This window comes from Elgaria multicarinata, chromosome 2, assembly GCF_023053635.1.
Source record: "Elgaria multicarinata webbii isolate HBS135686 ecotype San Diego chromosome 2, rElgMul1.1.pri, whole genome shotgun sequence".
Lineage (NCBI taxonomy): Eukaryota > Metazoa > Chordata > Lepidosauria > Squamata > Anguidae > Elgaria > Elgaria multicarinata.
In genome coordinates, this window is record NC_086172.1 from 177,761,132 (window position 1) to 177,780,457 (window position 19,326).

At 44.7% G+C, this 19,326-nt stretch overlaps 2 protein-coding genes across 2 annotated transcripts in view; one reads left to right on the plus strand and one right to left on the minus strand.

Moving 5' to 3' along the window:
- Nucleotides 1–864: 864 nt before the first annotated feature.
- CGRRF1 (cell growth regulator with ring finger domain 1) lies at nt 865–12,045 on the minus strand. Its single transcript, XM_063118216.1, has 6 exons — nt 11,876–12,045; nt 9,005–9,144; nt 8,748–8,925; nt 6,380–6,527; nt 5,171–5,278; nt 865–1,979 (listed from the first exon to the last, which is right to left on the minus strand). The coding sequence occupies exons 1-6, from the start codon at nt 11,977–11,979 to the stop codon at nt 1,668–1,670; spliced, it is 990 nt and encodes a 329-aa protein (XP_062974286.1). The 5' UTR covers nt 11,980–12,045; the 3' UTR covers nt 865–1,667.
- A 3,802-nt stretch (nt 12,046–15,847) lies between these two features.
- The window catches only part of GMFB (glia maturation factor beta), a 35,592-nt gene continuing 32,113 nt past the window's right edge, over nt 15,848–19,326 (plus strand). Inside the window, exon 1 of the mRNA XM_063118229.1 lies at nt 15,848–15,937. Within this exon, the coding sequence (XP_062974299.1) occupies nt 15,935–15,937 (3 nt within the window). The 5' untranslated portion in view covers nt 15,848–15,934. The remainder of the gene's footprint in view (nt 15,938–19,326) is intronic.

Here is a 19,326-nt window from a genome sequence, read left to right on the forward strand (position 1 = left end):
GCAGACAAGCTGGAGCGTGTTCAGAGGAGGGCAACCAGGATGATCAGGGGTCTGGAAACAAAGCCCTATGAAGAGAGACTGAAACAACTGGGCATGTTTAGCCTGGAGAAGAGAAGATTGAGGGGAGACATGATAGCACTCCTCAAATACTTAAAAGGTTGTCACACAGAGGAGGGCCAGGATCTCTTCTCGATCCTCCCAGAGTGCAGCACACGGAATAACGGACTCAAGTTAAAAGATGCCAGATTCCAGCTGGACATCAGGAAAAACTTCCTGACTTTTAGAGCAGTATGACAATGGAACCAGTTACCTAGGGAGGTTGTGGTCTCTCCCACACTCAAGGCCTTCGAGAGGCAGCTGGACAACCATCTGTCAGGGATGCTTTAGGGTGGATTCCTGCATTGAGCAGGGGGTTGGACTCGATAACCTTGTAGGTCCCTTCCAACTCTGCTATTCTATGATTCTATGATTAGTGGAAGAGTCAGGACAGTGAAAAGGAAGGACTTCTTCACACAGCGCATAGTTAAATTATGGAACTCTGCCACAAGATGAAGTGATGGCCACCAACTGGGATGGCTTCAGAATCATAGAATAGTAGAGTTGGAAGGGGATTGGATAAATTCCCGGAGAAGAAAGCTATCTACTAGTCCTGAAAGCTGTGTACTATCTCCAGTATCAGTGGCAGTTAGCCTGTACACAATAGTTGTTGGGGAACATGGGTGGGAGGGTGCTGTTGCACCCGTATCCTGCTTGTGGGTCCCTGGTGGACAGCTGGTTGGCTACTGCGTGAACAGAGTGCTGGACAAGATGGATCCTTTGGCTGATCCAGAAGGCTCTTCGGTTCTTATGAATAAATAGGCAGAGTTGTGCTGTATCGGAGTCATGGCATTTACTATAGAATGACCTGAAATTGCTCGGGGGCAAACTAATTTTTCACATTCAAAAACAGGTTTTGCAGCTCAGTGTATATTGTCTTTTTGAGTTTAGAGTCAGTTTTTCGCTACTTCACATCCGGTACTGTACTTGCATTTACAAAAATGGGCATTTGCAGACTTGAGTGTTCCAAAGCCCCAAGTATTTAGAGAACCCTTGTCCAGGTACTCCGCTCTGGCCAGGCCCAAGATTAAGACACCCAAAATGCATGTCGTACGATTGCAGAGCTACCAATAAAACTTCACCTATTATATTTCCTTCCACCTTGTTACCCATGTGCTACAGAGCTTTCAAAAGTGCAAAGTGGCTAGCGGCCCGGAAGTCACACTAACCCCATTCTTCTGAAAATCACATCAATAAATAAATCATCCGTACGAGGGGATATTTTGTCTGGGATGCTCGCTCTACGTCGGTTTGTCGAAATCAGCCTCTTAGTAATGCCCGTTGGCGCGGCAAGGTGTTTTCCACACCCATTTCAAGGCAGTGCTTCTGTCTGTGTACCCGGCCCTTTTCTATCGCTCCAGAAGGCGGAGGGCAGGGCTCCTGCATCGAAAGCCTTTGTTACGTCCAAATGCAAGGCTAAGGGAAGGCCCTACGAATCGGACCACCAAATCACTGTTCAAGTGGAAGAGAAAAAGCAAGGCCTAGGATACCATTCCGGGAGCTGGAGCGCTTTATCAAATTTGCGGCCGCACGCTCCACGGGAAGTACACACCGGTCCTTTTTCGGTCCCCTCACTCTTCCGGGCCGCTCAGGGGAAAGGACTCTCCCACAAACTGCCGGCACATGGGGCACTGCTGGAAATATTTCACGCACTCGTCGCACAGGCAGGTGTGCCGGCACGGGAGCAGCACCCAGTTGACGGGGCGATTCTGGCAGACAATGCAGTCCCTGCTGCTCTCCTCCGGCACGTCCTCCTCCTCCTCCTCCTCCTCCTCCTCCTCAGCCAGCCCGACCTTCTCCAGGAGGGCGCGGTCTTCCGTCCCCTCCCCTGCGGGAGGACTGCTCACAGAAGAGGCGTTGCTGTTGGCAGACATGAAGAGTTGCTGGGGGCAGGAAGAAAGAAACCAACACTTAGGAACATTCAATGCTAACTTACACCACAGGGGTGGGCAACGCGTGGCCTGCATGCGGCCCCCACAGCCTACTGGTGCGGCCCACACAAGCCCCCTGTCAAAATTTCAGGGAAGTGCAACCCCGCCCCCCAAACCCAAAGCTGGCAGCTGGATTTGGGGGGGCAAACCGCCAATTTGTAGAATGCCCTCCTCAGAGAGCCTCACCTCGTGCCTACATTGTGGTCTTTGGGGCACCTGTTTTTATTTTCCCGGGCTTTTTAGCGCTTCTAATTTGTTTTGAAATGTGTCACTGTGTTTTTAGAACTTAATTTTAACTTAAATTTAAATTATACTGTTTTAACTCTGTATTTTAACACTTAATTTTAACTTAAATTTAAATTATACTGTTTTAACTCTGTATTTTAACCTTATATCAATTTTGCTGCGTGGTTTTATCCTGGTTGTGCTTTTTATATTGTATTTTGTATTTGTATTTTTAACTTGTTGGTTTTTTTATGATGGTTTTAATTTTTGTGAACCGCCCAGAGAGCTTTGGCTATTGGGCGGTATAAAAATGTAATAAATAAATAAATAAATAATAAATAAATAGAACTTTACCCTGCTCCTACATGTTTAGACAGGGGGAAAAATCCCCAGCATTCCTCAGCCGGACTATTCTGACTGGGGAATGCTGGGCGTTGAAGGTCTTTTTTGGTTTAAACGTGCATAGGATTGCACCTCAAAAGTTATATGCTTTGATCACACTGGAGTTGCAGAATTGTTTTTTTCCTGTTTTGATTTAATTTTATCTCTAAACTCAGCCTCTGTACCAGAGGACTGGAGGATTGCCAATGTAACTCCAATTTTTAAGAAGGGATCCAGGGGGGGATCTGGAAAATTACAGGCTGGTTAGTTTAACATCTGTTCTGGATAACTTGGTTGAAAGCAGTAATAAAGACAAAATTGGTAAGCATCTAGAAGGACAAGTCCTTCAGAAAAAGAATCAACACGGCTTCTGCAAAGCTTAAGTCCTGTATCACTATGAGAATGTCAATAAGCATGTAGACACGGGTGATTCAGTGAGCATTGTTTACTTGGACTTCCAAAAGGCTTTTGATAAAGTCCTTTACCAAAGACTGAGCAAACTTAGCAGTCATGCATAAGGGGAGAGGTCCTTTTATGGATCAGTTACTGGTTAAAGAACAGAAGGCAGAGAGTAAGAATAAATGGTCAGTTCTCCCAATCGAGGGAAGTAAATAGTGGGGTCCCACAGGGAGCGATATTGGGACAAATTCTTTTCAACCTGTTCATAAACGATCTGGAATTACGAGTGAGCAGTGAAGTGGCCAAGTTTGCTGATTATTTAAGGTGGTTAAAACAAAAAAAAGGGATTGTGAGGCGCTCCAAAGGGATCTCTCCAAGCTGAGAGAGTGGGCATCCAAATGGCAGATGCGGTTCAATGTAAGTAAGTGTAAGGTGATGCACGTTGGGGCAAAAAAACCCAACTTGAAGTATAAACTAATGGTATCTGAGCTGGCGGTGACCGAACAAGAAAGAGATCTTGGGGTTGTGGTGGACAGTTCGATGAATGTCCACCCAGTGTGCGGCCGCTATAAAGAAGGCAAACTCCATGTTAGGCATTATAAGAAAAGCAATTGAGAATAAAACAGCCAGTATCGTACTGCCCTTATACAAATCTATGGTGCGACCACACTTAGAATACTGTGTACAGTCCTGGTCACACCTAAAAAGGATATTATAGAGCTGGGAAAAGTGCAGAAAAGGGCAATTAAAACGATTAAGGGGCTGGAACATCTCCCCTATGAGGGAAGGTTGGATTGTTTAGCTTGGAAAACAGGCGGCTAAGGGGAGACAGGATAGAGGTGTACAAAATAATGCATGGTATGAAGAATGTGGAAAGGGAGACATTTTTCTCCTTCTCCCATAATACTAGAACCTGATGGGGTCCTCCCATGAAGCTGATTGTAAGGGGGGGGGGGGAGATTCAGGACAGATAAAAGGCAGGACTTCTTCACAAAGCGCAGGGTTAAACTATGGAACTCACTACCACAAGATGTGGCGATGGCCACGTTTGGATGGCTTTCAAAGGAGGTTGGAAGAGTGCAGGAGGGTGCTGATGTACTTGTGCCTTGTTTTGTGGGTCCCTGGTCAACACCTAGTTGGCCACTTTATGAACAGAGTACTGGACTAGGTGGCCCTTTGGTCTGATCCAGCAGGGCTCTTATTCTCTCATGTTCATTATCATTATTTTATACCCTGCCATTATTCCCCTTGCAAGGGACCCAAAGCAGCTTACATGGTCCTCCTCTTCCTCTCCATTTTATCCTCACATCAACCACCCTGTGAGGTAGGTTGGGCTGAGAGTCAGCGACTGGCCCAGTCACTCAGTGAGCTTCAGGGCTAAGTGGAGACTAGAACCCGGATCTCCAAGTCCCGGTCCATCACTCTAACCACTGCACCACACTTCCAGAAGTTGAGTTTCCAGTGTCTAGTAAACTAGTGAAAGAGTCACAGCTCAGCTACAGAAATAAACATTGCAGGGATAAGTTTCCATGTCCAAATCCGGACATAAGAGCCCGTGCTTTGAGATCTTCTGGAGAAGCCCTTCTTTCAGTCCCACCATCTTCACAGGTGCGCTTAGTGGGAACATGGGAGAGGGCCTTCTCGGTGGCTGCTCCGGTGCTCTGGAACTCTCTTCCTGGGGAAGCTAGGCTGGCTCCCTCCTTGATGGGCTTTCGGAAGCAGGCTAAGACTCGTTTGTTCCAGCAGTCCTTTGGAGAGTAAATTGGTCCTCCATCTATGTTAATGACTTGTAATTTTGTTTAAGTATTTTAAACGTTGTTTATCTTTTCTTCTTTTTTTACATTTATTTTCCTATAAAATGTATGTTTTAAACTTTGTAAGACCACCTTGAGGCCCAGTATTGATCAAAAGGCGGGATACTACTACTACTACTACTACTACTACTAATAATAATAATAATAATAATAAAGCTAAGTTAGCAGTCCTAAGAAATACCTATAGATGCCTCTGGAGAGTATTAGTCAGTACTGGGTAAGATGAACCCTGGGTCTGATCGAGAACAAGGCAGTTCCTTCTAACTGACAGATCCTTTGCCCATTCTGAGATATGAAATAAAGAGAATGTCTTGCAAAGCTTACCTTTAGATCATGAAATTGTCCTTGGGCCAAGAGGAGGTACTGATACAGAATCCTGCACGAAAGCCTGTAACTGTCATCAGGAATGTGAATGATGGATAACATGGAAACCTTTAAAAAGGGAAAGAAACTTTCTTTCAACACTATTTCCCTTATAGTTCAAGCTGTGGGACACTTAAAAACACCTATTCTGAAAGGTGAAATTAATTAGCACTCCTTAATCTTATTTGCCAACCATTTGATGCCAATATCCTTCATAGATCTTATTTAATCGTTGAGGATCAATGTACCCAAATGCATTCTCCCATACCGCCCCTTCATCAAACATACACATATTTCCAAGCACGTGTGTGTGTGTGTGTGTGTGTGTGAGTGTGTGTGTAACAGACACACACATACTGGGTTCGGACAACACAATAACCAATGGTGATTTAGTCAATGGTTGGTTATTTAACCCACTGTGGGTTATCGTGTTGTGTGGAGGGCGTTGTTTAACCAACGGTTGGTTGTTTAACCAACGGTTGGCCAAAATAACCATCGCAAATAACCAACGCTGTTTCTCTATTGTTGCATAACTTTTAGTGTGTGCAGGGTGCATAAAAAAACAATGATTTTTAATTTTAAAAAAAAACACGGATTTTTTTTATTTAAATCAGATTTTTTTTAATAAAATGCTTTTTGAGGAAAAAATCTATCTAAAGATAGTTTTCTATTTAAGATACATTATACTCCAAAGGTTATTCATCATGAAATAAGGATTCGTTTTTAATTATGTAGCATGAGGCTGGATATTCGTGCAATGTTTAAATTTTGGGGTAAATGAATTCCATTAATCCATTCACAATGTCGTGCCCTTCCAGAGGTTTCTGTAAGATTATCGGGCAATTTTTCTATCTAGAAGGTATTATCACAGCTGCTTGGTTTTACAGTTCTCGAAACTGTGAATTTGTGTCTGCAGAGATCACAGTCCCATTGTGCCTTTGCCACAAAAGCAGCCACGGACCACTACATGCAGCCCACCTCCCACATGCCCCCACTGCTGGTCTAGATCCTGCCATACCCCTCAGGTTGAGAAGTTCGGTCTGGCTCAGCAGGTATAACGTAGTGATTAGAGTGGACATCTCAATCAATTCTCTTCGATGGTCAGTTTTCGCGCATGCACACACTACACCATCTCCTGTCCCATTTTATTTTAAGATAGAGATTACCTACAATGTCATAGATTTCTCTGTTGTCTTCATCAGCTAAGGTCAGCAGTGCTACTAGCGGATAGCGAGATCTAGGCACCGGGCCAAAGTCAGTGATTTGTGCCTCTCCTGGTAACACACAATGCTTTTCCTCTTTGTCTGTCTTCTTTACGCTTTGTTTGTGTCAAGGAGCACGTACTCTGTAGCCACAAATGAAGACCGAGTGTCGTTTTCCTGCCAAGTGCGTTCTTGGATTTACGCACAAGGCTCAAGATTGAGGGGAGACATGAGAGCACTCTTCAAATTCTTGAAAAGTTGTCACACAGAGGAGGGCCGGGATCTCTTCTCGATCCTCCCAGAGTGCAGGACACGGAATAACGGGCTCAAGTTAAAGGAAGCCAGATTCCGGCTGGACATCAGGAAAAACTTCCTGACTGTTAGAGCAGTACGACAATGGAATCAGTTACCTAGGGAGGTTGTGGGCTCTCCCACACTAGAGGCCTTCAAGAGGCAGCTGGACAACCATCTGTCAGGGATGCTTTAGGGTGGATTCCTGCATTGAGCAGGGGGTTGGACTCGACGGCCTTGTAGGCCCCTTCCAACTCTGTTATGATTCTATGCTTCTTCAACAGCCAGTCTCGTTGGCCAATGCACCATCGCTCTTACTATCCAGCCAGGCTTCACCTGGAGCAGAAGAGCTGTGTCTGGTTCATCTGTCCATGACAGCAACTCACGAGCAGAGAATATCAGGTGCAAAATTCAGCCTCCAATAAACTGAACCCTTTTTTAAAAAAAAACTTTTGAAAATGCTACTAGTCCTTATGAGTGCAGACATGAACAGAATCCCCAGTAATCAGAGGGCATGGTTTCAGTGCTCTGCATAACTGCCCCTTCCCATGACTACCGTAAACGGAATGATGCAAAACAACCACCACCACCCAGGAATGAGTTATATAAAATTAACAAAGGCATGCAGATCTGCTTGATCTATATAATTTGGTCACAATTTGCCTTTTCTTAGTGGAAGACCGAAGTCACTTGGGAACAGAATGTAGTTTTGTTATGGCAAATAGCTGGTCAGTATTCAAGCACGGAAAAAAGGCACAAGGGCATCCGTTTCCTATTCTCGCTTAGCTGTGCAACAGATACAGAGCAGACTTTCCATGATAGGAAAGCAGTGCACAGAAAGAGCAGAGGGGTGACCACTGGCAATCATAGAATCATAGAATAGTAGAGTTGGAAGGGGCCTACAAGGCCGTCGAGTCCAACCCCCTGCTCAATGCAGGAATCCACCATAAAGCATCCCCGACAGATGGTTGTCCAGCTGCCTCTTGAAGGCCTCTAGTGTGGGAGAGCCCACGACCTCCCTAGGTAACTGATTCCATTGTCGTACTGCTCTAACAGTCAGGAAGCTTTTCCTGATGTCCAGCTGGAATCTGGCTTCCTTTAACTTGAGCCCGTTGTTCCGTGTCCTGTACTCTGGGAGGATCGAGAAGAGATCCTGGCCCTCCTCTGTGTGACAACCTTTTAAGGATTTGAAGAGTGCTATCATGTCTCCCCTCAATCTTCTCTTCTCCAGGCTAAACAGGCCCAGTTCTTTCAGTCTCTCTTCATAGGGCTTTGCTTCCAGACCCCTGATTATCCTGGTTGCCCTCCTCTGAACACGCTCAACAATGATCACAGGTGCCTGTGCATTCCCTAAAGCAGCTGTCCAGCTGCAACAGAGAAGTAAGTTAAGAAGAAATAGAGACATGATAGCACTCTTCAAATCCTTAAAAGGTTGTCCCACAGAGGAGGGCCAGGATCTCTTCTCGATCCTCCCAGAGTGCAGGACACGGAATAATGGGCTCAAGTTACAGGAAGCCAGATTCCAGCTGGACATCAGGAAAAACTTCCTGACTGTTAGAGCAGTATGACAATGGAACCAGTTACCTAGGGAGGTTGTGGGCTCTCCCACACTAGAGGCATTCAAGAGCAGACTGCTTTCAAAAGGTTCAATATCCAAAGTCAAGGGAGATCCTAAATAATAAATAAATAAATAAATAAATAAATCCTGTATTCACCTGATCCTTCAGTTTACACATTCATTTCTACGTGCAGTTAAAGGAAGAGTGTCAGACTGAGGCCCAGTCTTAATCTCACAGCACGAAAGGAAAACGTAACGTCTAAAGAGCGCAACAATCAGGTTTTCAAAGAATTTTAATTTCAGAAACCCAGAATGCGAACCAAGGAAAGTATTACGGGTACCGGACCTTGCATTTCCAAACTTTTCTTTGTAGCCACAGGGACTAGGAACTTGCTTAAATTGTTTCTGTTGTTTTTATAAGCGCAGATTTTCAAGATTTTTACACTTCCACAGAGCTGAAGATATGCAAATTTGACGGAAAGGATACAAATACTGTTGGCGGTAAAGATGCTCGTTATGCAACGCATCCTCAAAGGCCTGCGGAGTTTTTATCCGGAAGCAATAGGCGTGTTTCTGCAGAGCTTCGTGGAGCTTTTGCACGCTGCAACCCCAATAGCACGTAAGGAGACAGTCTTCCAGGCAATCAGGCACTAACGTTATGCCACCTTGGGGAAAAGAAAAGAACATGAGTGGGGAGCCGTGAAGAGGGCTTTGGCCCAAAACAGCAATAAGCAATCCACTGACTTGCAGCTGCTGCTGCTGCCGGGTTTTTGATATCCAAGCTGAACGGGTTCTTCACTTGCTGCATCTGTTTCTGGGACACTTTCATGTTTGATTCTGTTTCTTCCGAATTTCTCAGAATCACAGGAACATCCCACCCAAACCTAAGCAGTGTGAAATAAAAATAAGAACAGCAAATGTGAGCATTAACGGCATTCAGATTTGGGGAAGTTCTAGGCATAAATAACAAGCATCCTAAAAGAAGAAGCAAGACTCAAGAGCCGCCCCGTTGTCCCAATTTTATTTATTTATTTATTGAGAATATTTATATACCGCTCCCCATTGAAAAATTTCGGAGCGGTGTACAAGAAAAAATGAAAATAAAAACGGAATAAAACAGTTAAAACAAAATTAAAAAGAAGCAAAAACAGAGATTCAAGGCTGCATATTAAGGAAAGGCTTCTTGGAATAAAGATGTTTTCAGGAGGCGCCGAAAAGAGTACAAGGTTGGCGCCTGAATGACCTCCAGAGGCAGGGAGTTCCACAGGAGGGGGGCCACCACGCTGAAGGCTCTTCCCCTGGTGGACTCCAATCGGAGGATGGATCTATGTGGAACCACCAGGAGCAGGCCCTCAGATGACCCCAGTGACCGGGCAGGTTGGTAAGGGAGAAGGTGCTGTCTCAGGTATCCTGGTCCCAAGTTGTTTAGGGCTTCGTACACAAGTACAAGAACCTTAAACCTGGCCCGGTAGCGAATAGGCAGCCAGTGCAGCTCCCTCAGCAGAGGAGTTACATGCTGGAAAGGGGCCGCTCCAGACAACAGCCGAGCTGCAGCATTCTGCACTAGCTCCAGCTTCCGGAGCAGCTTCAAGGGCAGCCCCACATAGAGCGCGTTTACCACAATATGTGATTCTCCCTTCACCACGTCTGAGTTTCTCTCTAGTACAGAGCAGTTACCCTTGTTTCCTTGCTCCCATTAACAACGCAGCCCAGCCGTCTCTCGCTGGTAAGGCCTTTTCCCATTCTCCTATACTCCCCCCACAAAACTATCTCTTGCTCCCCAATCAAATACTTTAAGCCAGGAATAGGATCTACTTTGTTTTTTGATAGAATCGCTGAGCCTGGTGCAAACCGCCCAGAGAGCTTCGGCTATTGGGCGGTATAAAAATGTAATAAATAAATATAAATAAATATAAAAGACATTTATTATTATTATTGTCTCATTCTCGCTCATGGTGGTTTTTCTAGACGGACATGACAGGCATTGCCAAGTCATGCTGTCTTCTACAGATTCAGGAATATCCTGACCATTGAGCATGTTTTAATTATGACTGCTTTATTATTATTATTACAATCATTATTACTTAGATTTATGCATCACTTCTCACTGCAATAGAGCCTCGTGTGGTGCAGAGCGGTAAGGCAGCAGTTTCTGCAGCTGAAACTCTCCCCATGGCCTGAGTTCGATCCCAGCGGAAGCTGGTTTCAGGCAGCCAGCTCGGGTCGACTCAGCCTTCCATCCTCCCAAGGTCGGTAAAATGAGTACCCAGCTAGCTGGGGGAAAGGTAATAACGGCCGGGGAAGGCAACGGCAAACCACCCCGCTATAAGGCCTGCCAAGAAAACATCAGCGAAAGCTGGCGTCCCTCCAAGAGTCAGCAATGACTCAGTGCTTGCACGAGAGGTTCCTTTCCTTTCCTTCTCACTGCAACAAGCAGTCTAGAAGCAACTTATACACACAAATACAGAAATCCATAATTAATATAAGAGAAAAGCCCCAATTCAATATAAACCCTAATCAGCACAAGCATACAAACAAATATAAACAGCATAAAAGCGTAATCTAAAAACCAATACAATGCATAAAGCATACATCCACAATATACTTTGAACTACCGTATTTCTTCGATTGTAAGACGCCATTGATTGTAAGACGCACGCTAATTTCAGTACCACCAACAGGAAAAAGCTTTGATTCTAAGAATAATAATTGCACCGGCGATTCTAAGACGCACCCTGTTTTTAGAGATGTTTATATGGGGGGGAAGTGTGTCTTAGAATTGAAGAAATACGGTAAATATTTTTGAGTCCAAGGATTTGTCTGGAGTACCAGAAGTAAATGGAGATCACACAAAAATCCATCCCTGGTTGCCCCTTTTTTCTTTTCAGCAGTATAATTTGGATGAGGGGGCAGGAGGGAGCAGGGACAACTCTAGAGATTCTTGCTGATCTACTGCAAACCACTCGGAGAACTAACAGTAGATCCAAACCTACTCTCTGCTCTGAGCTACTGCATGCCCCTCCTTAATTCTACCCCAGCTATACACCCTTTCAGGGACTCATCGTGCCCCCCCGCCTCGCTGCACCCAACTATGACAACAATACTGTCCTCCTTCACAGGGATGTTGTAAGGATGGTTATGCGCAAAGCGCTTTTAACATGCGAGATGAGGGTCTATCTTGCCATATCTCCTACTCCACTCGCCCCTGCCCACCAATACAGGCTGAAGCCCCTTCCTCATGAGCTAGATCAGCTTTTCCCCAACTTGGTTCCCTGGACTGCAATTCCCATCACTCTCAGCGAGTTGTCCATCCTGGCTTTGAATGAATGGAGTTGCAGTCCGGCACACCTCTGGAGAGCCCCAGTTTGGGGAGGTCTGACGTAGACACCCTCCCCCTTCCCCAAGCATCGCCCCCCTAACTTGACCCTTTCGCGCCCCCCACATCTCCCTGCCCCCCACTTGCTCCCCCCATTCATTGCAAGGGATTCCTCAGCCCCCCCTTTCACCTCTCCGCTTTTCCAACGGCCCCTCAGGGCTCTGCAGCCCCAGCGACCCCCTGTCAAGCCCCACGGCCTATAACCCAGCCCCTCCGAACCTGCCCCCAGCCCCACTGACCAGCCCATGACTAGGCCGCTGGTGATTAAGAAGCAGACGAACACCACGGCGATGTAGAAGAGCGGCGAGTACTCGTACAGCGCCACCAGGAAGGCGGCCGCCATCGGGGAGGCGAGAAAGGGGGTCGCTCCTGCCCCCAGCCGCCTCAGCCCCCCATTCCCTTGTTGTCAACCAAGAGCGCATGCGCAACTCGCGCGCATGCTCGCAAGCAGGCAACGAAGCCGATGCCCTTTCTCTCCTTCCCGCTTGCCCTCCCGCTCCTCCTCCTCCAGCTTTCCCCTAAGCTGGTGCCTTGCGAGGCATTTGACTACAACTCCCAGAATTCCTGGCTGGCGGGAATTCTGGGAGTTGTGGTCCAAAACGACCCAAGGGCACCAGTTTAGGGGACCTTTTATCTTTAGTCTCATTCTTAATAATTGCATGAAAGGTTTGTAAACTATCTCTCTCCCTGCTCCATGTTTATCCATTAGATTTGCATTACAAGCTGTAATATCAAATATTGCTTGCTTAAATGCTTGAAATAATGCATTTAATGCATTTAAATAATGTACACTGATGGTGCTATATAAATAATAATAATAATAATAATAATAATAATAATAATAATAATAATAATAATAATAATAATAATGTTCACCTAATCAAAATGTGACAAATGATACAACATCAATTAAGATTTATATCATACACACCCCATACTTTAAGACTGCAACGGTAAAAGCCATCCCTCAAAATCAAGGGTAGGTAATCTGGGTGTCCTCCAGATGCTTTGGACTACAACTCCCATCACCCTGACCATCGGCCAGACTGGTTGGGGTTTACGGGAGCATTATTATTATTATTATTATTTATTGCATTTCTATACCGCCCAATAGCCGAAGCTCTCTGGGCGGTTTACAAAATTAAGACAATTCAAAACAAAACAACAGTATAAAACCATAATATAAAATACAATATAAAAGCACAGTAGTCTAAAACATCTGGAGGGTGCTGTTTGTCGTTTATTGTATTGCATTTAAAAAAATATTTGTATTGTATTTTATATTTTAAACAAAATAAACTAAATTATACAATTTCTTTAGAATGTTGTTTATTATGATCACATGTTTTATTTATTTATTTATTTATTTATTGCATTTTTATACCGTCCAATAGCCGAAGCTCTCTGGGTGGTTGACAAAAATTAAAATCATGAAGAGCATAAAAACAACTAACAAAAACATGAGGTTGGGAAACCAAAGACTTTGGGTGGGTTACAATATGGCAGCATAGATGGATGGACAGCAGTTTAGGTTGGCAGCAAGGTAGGCGTGAGACGCTTGTCATAGAATCATAGAATCATAGAATAGCAGAGTTGGAAGGGGCCTACAAGGCCACCGAGTCCAACCCCCTGCTCAATGCAGGAATCCACCCTAAAGCATCCCTGACAGAGGGTTGTCCAGCTGCCTCTTGAAGGCCTCTAGTGTGGGAGAGCCCACAACCTCCCTAGGTAACATCACCCTTCCTGTTTTGATTTGTATGTTGCCTCAGGGGTGGGGTTAGCCCAAAGGCAACTATTAAACAATTGTATAAATAAACATTATAAAAATATAAATTTGTTGTTGTTTATTCGTTCAGTCGTTTCCGACTCTTCGTGACTTCATGGACCAGCCCACGCCAGAGCTTTCTGTCGGCCGTCGCCACCCCTAGCTCCCCCAAGGTCAAGTCTGTCACCTCCAGAATATCCTCCATCCATCTTGTCCTTGGTCGGCCCCTCTTCCTTTTGCCTTCCACTTTCCCTAGCACCAGCCTCTTCTCCAGGGTATCCTGTCTTCTCATTATGTGGCCAAAGTACTTCAGTTTTGCCTTTAATCCCATTCCCTCAAGTGAGGGAATGGCTTTATTTCCTGGAGTTTGGACAGGTTTGATCTTCTTGTGGTCCAAGGCACTCTCAGAATTTTCCTCCAGCACCACAGTTCAAAAGCATCTATCTTCCTTAGCTCAGCTTTCCTTATGGTCCAGCTCTCGTAGCCATAGGTTACTACGGGGAATACCACTGCTTTAACTATGCGGACCTTTGTTGTCAGTGTGGTGTCTCTGCTCTTAACTATTTTATCAAGATATAAATAAAAAATAAAATAAACATGAAAATTATAATTAAAAGCCAATTTAGAAAAGAAAGAAAAATCTATGAATCAGGTTCCTCCTGCCCTTCCGCCCATACTGCTCAAGGGCCCCTGCCATGAGTTTCCAAGCTAAGATTATCATTCGTTGCAGACTTGCCTGGGAGAAAGCCCCACTGAATACAGTGGAGCTTACTCCTGAGTAAAACATGCATACTGTATACCAGAATCCATTTTAGTGTAATATCTTTATTTAGGGTGACCATATGAAAAGGAGGACAGGGCTCCTGTATCTTTAACAGTTGCTTTAAAAAGGGAATTTCAGCAGGTGTCATTTGTATATATGGGGAACCTGGAGAAATTCCCTCTTCGTCACAACAGTTAAAGCTGCAGGAGCTATACTAGAGTGACCAGATTTAAAAGAGAGCAGGGCACCTGCAGCTTTAACTGTGGTGATGAAGAGGAAATTTCACCAGGTTCTCCGTATATACAAAGGACACCTGCTGAAATTCCCTTTTCTATGCAACTGTTAAAGATACAGGAGCCCTGTCCTCCTTTTCATAGGGTCACCCTACCTTTATTAGGCCAAACAAAAGGGCAGCAAAAATGCACAAGCTTTCGAGATCTCCAGAACTCTTCATTAGGCAAGATGTTATAAAAGCTTGCTTGCATATTTTTTGTGATCTTTTTGACCTAAAAGTATTACACAAATACAGATTTTGGGTTTTTACTCATGGGCAACACTGCGACCTTTTATTATTTTTTTCTTATTTTCTGGTACATATAATACTAGGCAGCTAATGTTAACTATCTTATTTTTTCAGAAGACAACTGTATTCTGTTTGCCTCTGTTGATTGCCTGTGCATGAGTGATAGCTGCATATTGTCGAAGTTATTTGCGTGCTGCCCTATGCCAGTCAGACATAGTTAAACCTAGAGTAGACCCATTGAGTTCAAGGGCTCTATTCTAAATATGAGTAAGTCTGGACCCAGCCTATTATCATTATTGCTGCTGTTGTCATGTGCTTTTTTTACTGTATTTTGTATTTGTGCTTTTAAACTGTTGGTTGTTTTATTATGATTTTAATTTTTGTGAACCGCCCAGAGAGCTTTGGCTATTGGGCGGTATAAAAATGTAATAAATAAATAAATAAATAAAATAAAAACGAGCGGGTCTTCTAGCACCTTAAGAAATAACAAATTTCTTACAGTATAAGCTTCCACAAACAGTAGTCCACAAAGCAACGGACTAACTCGGCTACTCTTCTGGAATAAATAATAATTGTCACAATGTTTTATTTATTTATTTATTGCATTTCTATACCACCCAATAGCTGAAGCTCCCTTAATTATTATTATTATTATTATTATTATTATTATTATCATTTATTGCATTTTTATACTGCCCAATAGCTGAAGCTCTAATATTAGTTGTTTATTATTATTATTATTATTATTATTATTATTATTATTATTAATGGCCCTGCGCCCAATAAATTAGTTTTTTTTTCAATTTCTCAGGCAGGCATCTTTCCTTTGGGAACACACTGGGGCCATTTAAAAGCAAAGCTCTATGGTTGCCATGGCAATATTGCTTCCTGGTTGGCGCTGTGGAGGGGGGGGTAGGAGAGGAGGAAGCCCCGCCCGTAATTAGACTACCGAGCGAGGCCGGGCTAGCCGCAGGCGCCTCTTTTACGTCAGGCCGCTCTAGGCGTGGGCGGGTGGACGGATGGTGATACTTATCACTGTCACATGAGAAAACCTCCGCCTCCCGCTCGCCGTAGATAGGTGAAACGCACGGCCGGGCCGGGCGCCGCCACTGATTGGCTCTGGGGCTGCGCGGAGCATGCGCAATCAGTCTTTCTGAGGCCGGATTAGGACTGAACCCGGGAGGGCCCTCTTCGGTTCTTAAAGGGACAGCGCGGCGTTTGGGGGGAGAGGCTGCTGTGACTGCAAAATGGTGAGTGTGGCGGGGGGTCGCTGGGCGCGGGGTCCGACCTTTCTTCGCGGGAGGAGAAGGGGGGCAGGCGCCGATCCCCTCCCTTTCCCGCCCCACGGTGGCTTCTGTTCCCCTGTAGCCTCTCTTCTCCTCCCAAGGATGGAGGGTGGATCGGCGCCCTTACTTATTCGTGTAAATCTATGTGTGTATTTATATAAATCAGATAAATGAAGTCGGAATGACCACAAGCTTGTCCAGGGGAAGGACATATTTCATGGCATTAATGGTTCTGAACCTCCCAGAGAGGTTGGGCTATTGGCGTTATGAGAATGCAATCAATCAATCAATCAATGAAGCGGGGGAGGGGGGAGGAGAAAGATATATGGTGTCGTGTGGACCGGACAACCCCTTTGTAATTTTTTTTAAAAAAAGGATTTGCATGACTTTTATTGTTTTATATTAATGACTTCCTGCAGTATGAATGATCCATGGCTTATCAAAGGTCCATCTAATCAGCCAGGGACCAACAAAGCAGGACATGGTGCAACAGCACCCTCCCACCCATGTTCCCCAGCAACTGGTGCACACAGGCTTACTGCCTCGAATACTGGAGGTAGCACACAACCATCAGGGCTAGTAGCCATGGATAGCCTTCACTTCCAGGAATTTATCCAACCCCCTTTTAAAGCCATCCAGATTGGCGGCCATCACTACATCTTGTGGGAGTGAGTTCCATAGTTTAACTATGCGCTGTGTGAAGAAGTCCTTCCTCTTATTTGTCCTGGATCTCCCACCAATCAGCTTCATGGATCATCCCGGGTTCTAGTATTTTGAGAGAGGGAGAAAAATGTCTCCCTAGCCACATTCTCCATACCATGCATGATTTTGTACACTGTCTCCCCTTAGCCTCCTTTTTTCCAAGCTAAACAATCCCAGTTGATGTAACCTTCCCTCATAGGGGAGATGCTCCAACCCCTTAATCAATATCTTTCTTTTTCTTTCTTTTTTTTTGGTGTGGAGATCAGAACTGTACACAGTATTCTAAGTGTGGTTGCACCATAGATTTGTATAAGGGCAGTATGATACTGCACTTTTGGTAAAATATAGGTCCGTCCCCACGCCCCTAGTTACAAAAAAGCAAAGGTAGCTGAGATGGCCATAATGTACATTCCAAAAGGTTTCACATTTTTTGTGATCTTTTGCTTGGCCGAATAAAACTATTGCAGTATAGTAATGTGGATTTTAGCGTTTCTCCTGATTCTCTGGAATCTCTGGCTAGGCCAGAATTCTCCCACACACTTGTGAAGAAAAACATGGGGGTGGGGGTTACAAGGGGAAGGAGCTTGCTAAATGGAAAGATTTATTTATTAATTAATTACATTTCTATACTGCCCAATAGCCGGAGCTCTCTGGGCGATTCACAAAAATTCAGAACATTCAAAGTATAAAACAACAGTATAAAACCATAATATAAAATACAATATAAAAGCTCAACCAGATAAAAACAGAAGCAATGCAAAATTACAAATTTAAAACACCGAGTTAAAATTTATTTTTAGACTGTTAAAATGCTGGGAGAATAAAAAGGTCTAAAAGCATATAATATGCGTCTAAAAGCATATAATGAATTGCATAAGCAATTCATCCATCCGTTCTTCCTTGCTTGCAGCAGGACCATTCCTTGGAAATGAACCATCTCTGCTCTTTTTCTCAGCCTGGGTATATTCATTGGGTTGTACCCAATATTAGTCCTACTTGGAGTAGACTCATTGAAATGAATCGGGTTTGAGCTAGACTAACATGGGATACAATCCTTTGCTCCTGCCCTGATGTATCCACTCTCTAGAAACAGCTGAGGCGGGGGTGCATTAAGCAAAGATTGATGCAATGTGTGTTTGTTGTTCCATCTTGCTCACATTTTGCAATCCACAAACACAGCTATGCTCCATTGTATTCCGGTTTACTTGATCCGCAATAAGTACCATCCCATACTTCGGACCTACATTTGCAGTCAGTGTAGGGGAAATTTCCCTTGTCAGTCACGCCAAGCATGAATGGAGGGTGTGGAGAGATGAGTGACTCAAGCAGCCTTCCTCAACCTGAGGCCCTCCAAATGTGTTGGCTGGGCCCATAGGTATGCAAAAGGGGTGTGCCGGGTGTGCCTAGGCACACCCTAATGTCTCAAGCAATAATATCTCTCTGCTGGGAGCTACATTTCAAAGAGGCCAGGAGGAGGGGACCTGAAGGCTAATATCATCTCGTAAGACCTTCCTCTGACCAGACCACAAAGCCCCACCAATTCTGGGGCTTGAGGAGTGTCTCCTCCTCCCTCCCCCACTTGCTATGGCTTTCCAGTAGTGAGGGAATCTGGATGCAAAGTAGGGCATCAATTGAACCATGTTTAATAAATAAATGGAAAAAAACCAATCAGTCTTCAATAAGTGTTTGCCTTTAAAAAACAAATAGCTTAATAAAATTCCCTGGGTGCACACCCTTATGAAATATGCTGCACACACCTATGGCTGGGCCTGATGGGATCTGTAGTCCAGCACAACTGCAGGGCTCCGGTTGGGGGAGGTTGGGCTGAAGTTTCAAGGGTGATGAATTCATATTCAGTGGTCCCAACAGTACAATCCTAGGCCTTCCTACTTAGACGTAAGTCCCAGCGAAGGAAGTGTGCATAGGATTGCAGCCTGCGGCCTTGTCCTAGTGATGGTAGCAGCCGCTGACTGTAGCAGCCCTATCCTTTAGTACCTCAAAAGTATGACTAAAGTAGCCGCGGCAATCTGCAGTTGAGAATCTGATCACATTCATGCTTACCTGGAAGTATATCCCATTGTGTTCAACGGGGCTTTCGTTTTAAGTGTGTGCAGGCCTAGTCGGGATTGACAAAACGTGATTTTGTGCAGGTCGTGATGCCCTGTAGTCACCCCGGAAAATAATAACGAAGAACAGCAAATGGATGGAACTCCTTTTCTGTATCAAGCCCTCTGTCGGTTCTAATCCGTATTAAGTCAGGGTGAATTTGGAATCCTGGTGGTTCTTGTATTTGACTGTTCTGGTGTAAAGGGATGTGAGCATATGGTCTCTGTGGTTTGCATGTGGCCAATGTCCACTGATTGAAAAGGGCCAGGGTGTGTGTGTGGCCTTGAGTTCCTTCATTACTTCTATTTACTTCTAACTACTCATTAGGCTCAGTATTGAGGAAATTGACAGATCTTGGGTGTCAAAAGGCCTGTTGTGTGGTGTGTGAGTGTGACCGTGACCCTCTTCAACCAGCTTCACTTAGAAAGAGCAAGGCCTTACAATGGCCTCAAGCTGTTTGTTTGTGAGGGCTCGAAGTCCTAAGCCTGGCTGCGTACAGAGAAATGTAGGGCATGTCTGTATTGCAAAACCTAATCCGGTTTTAA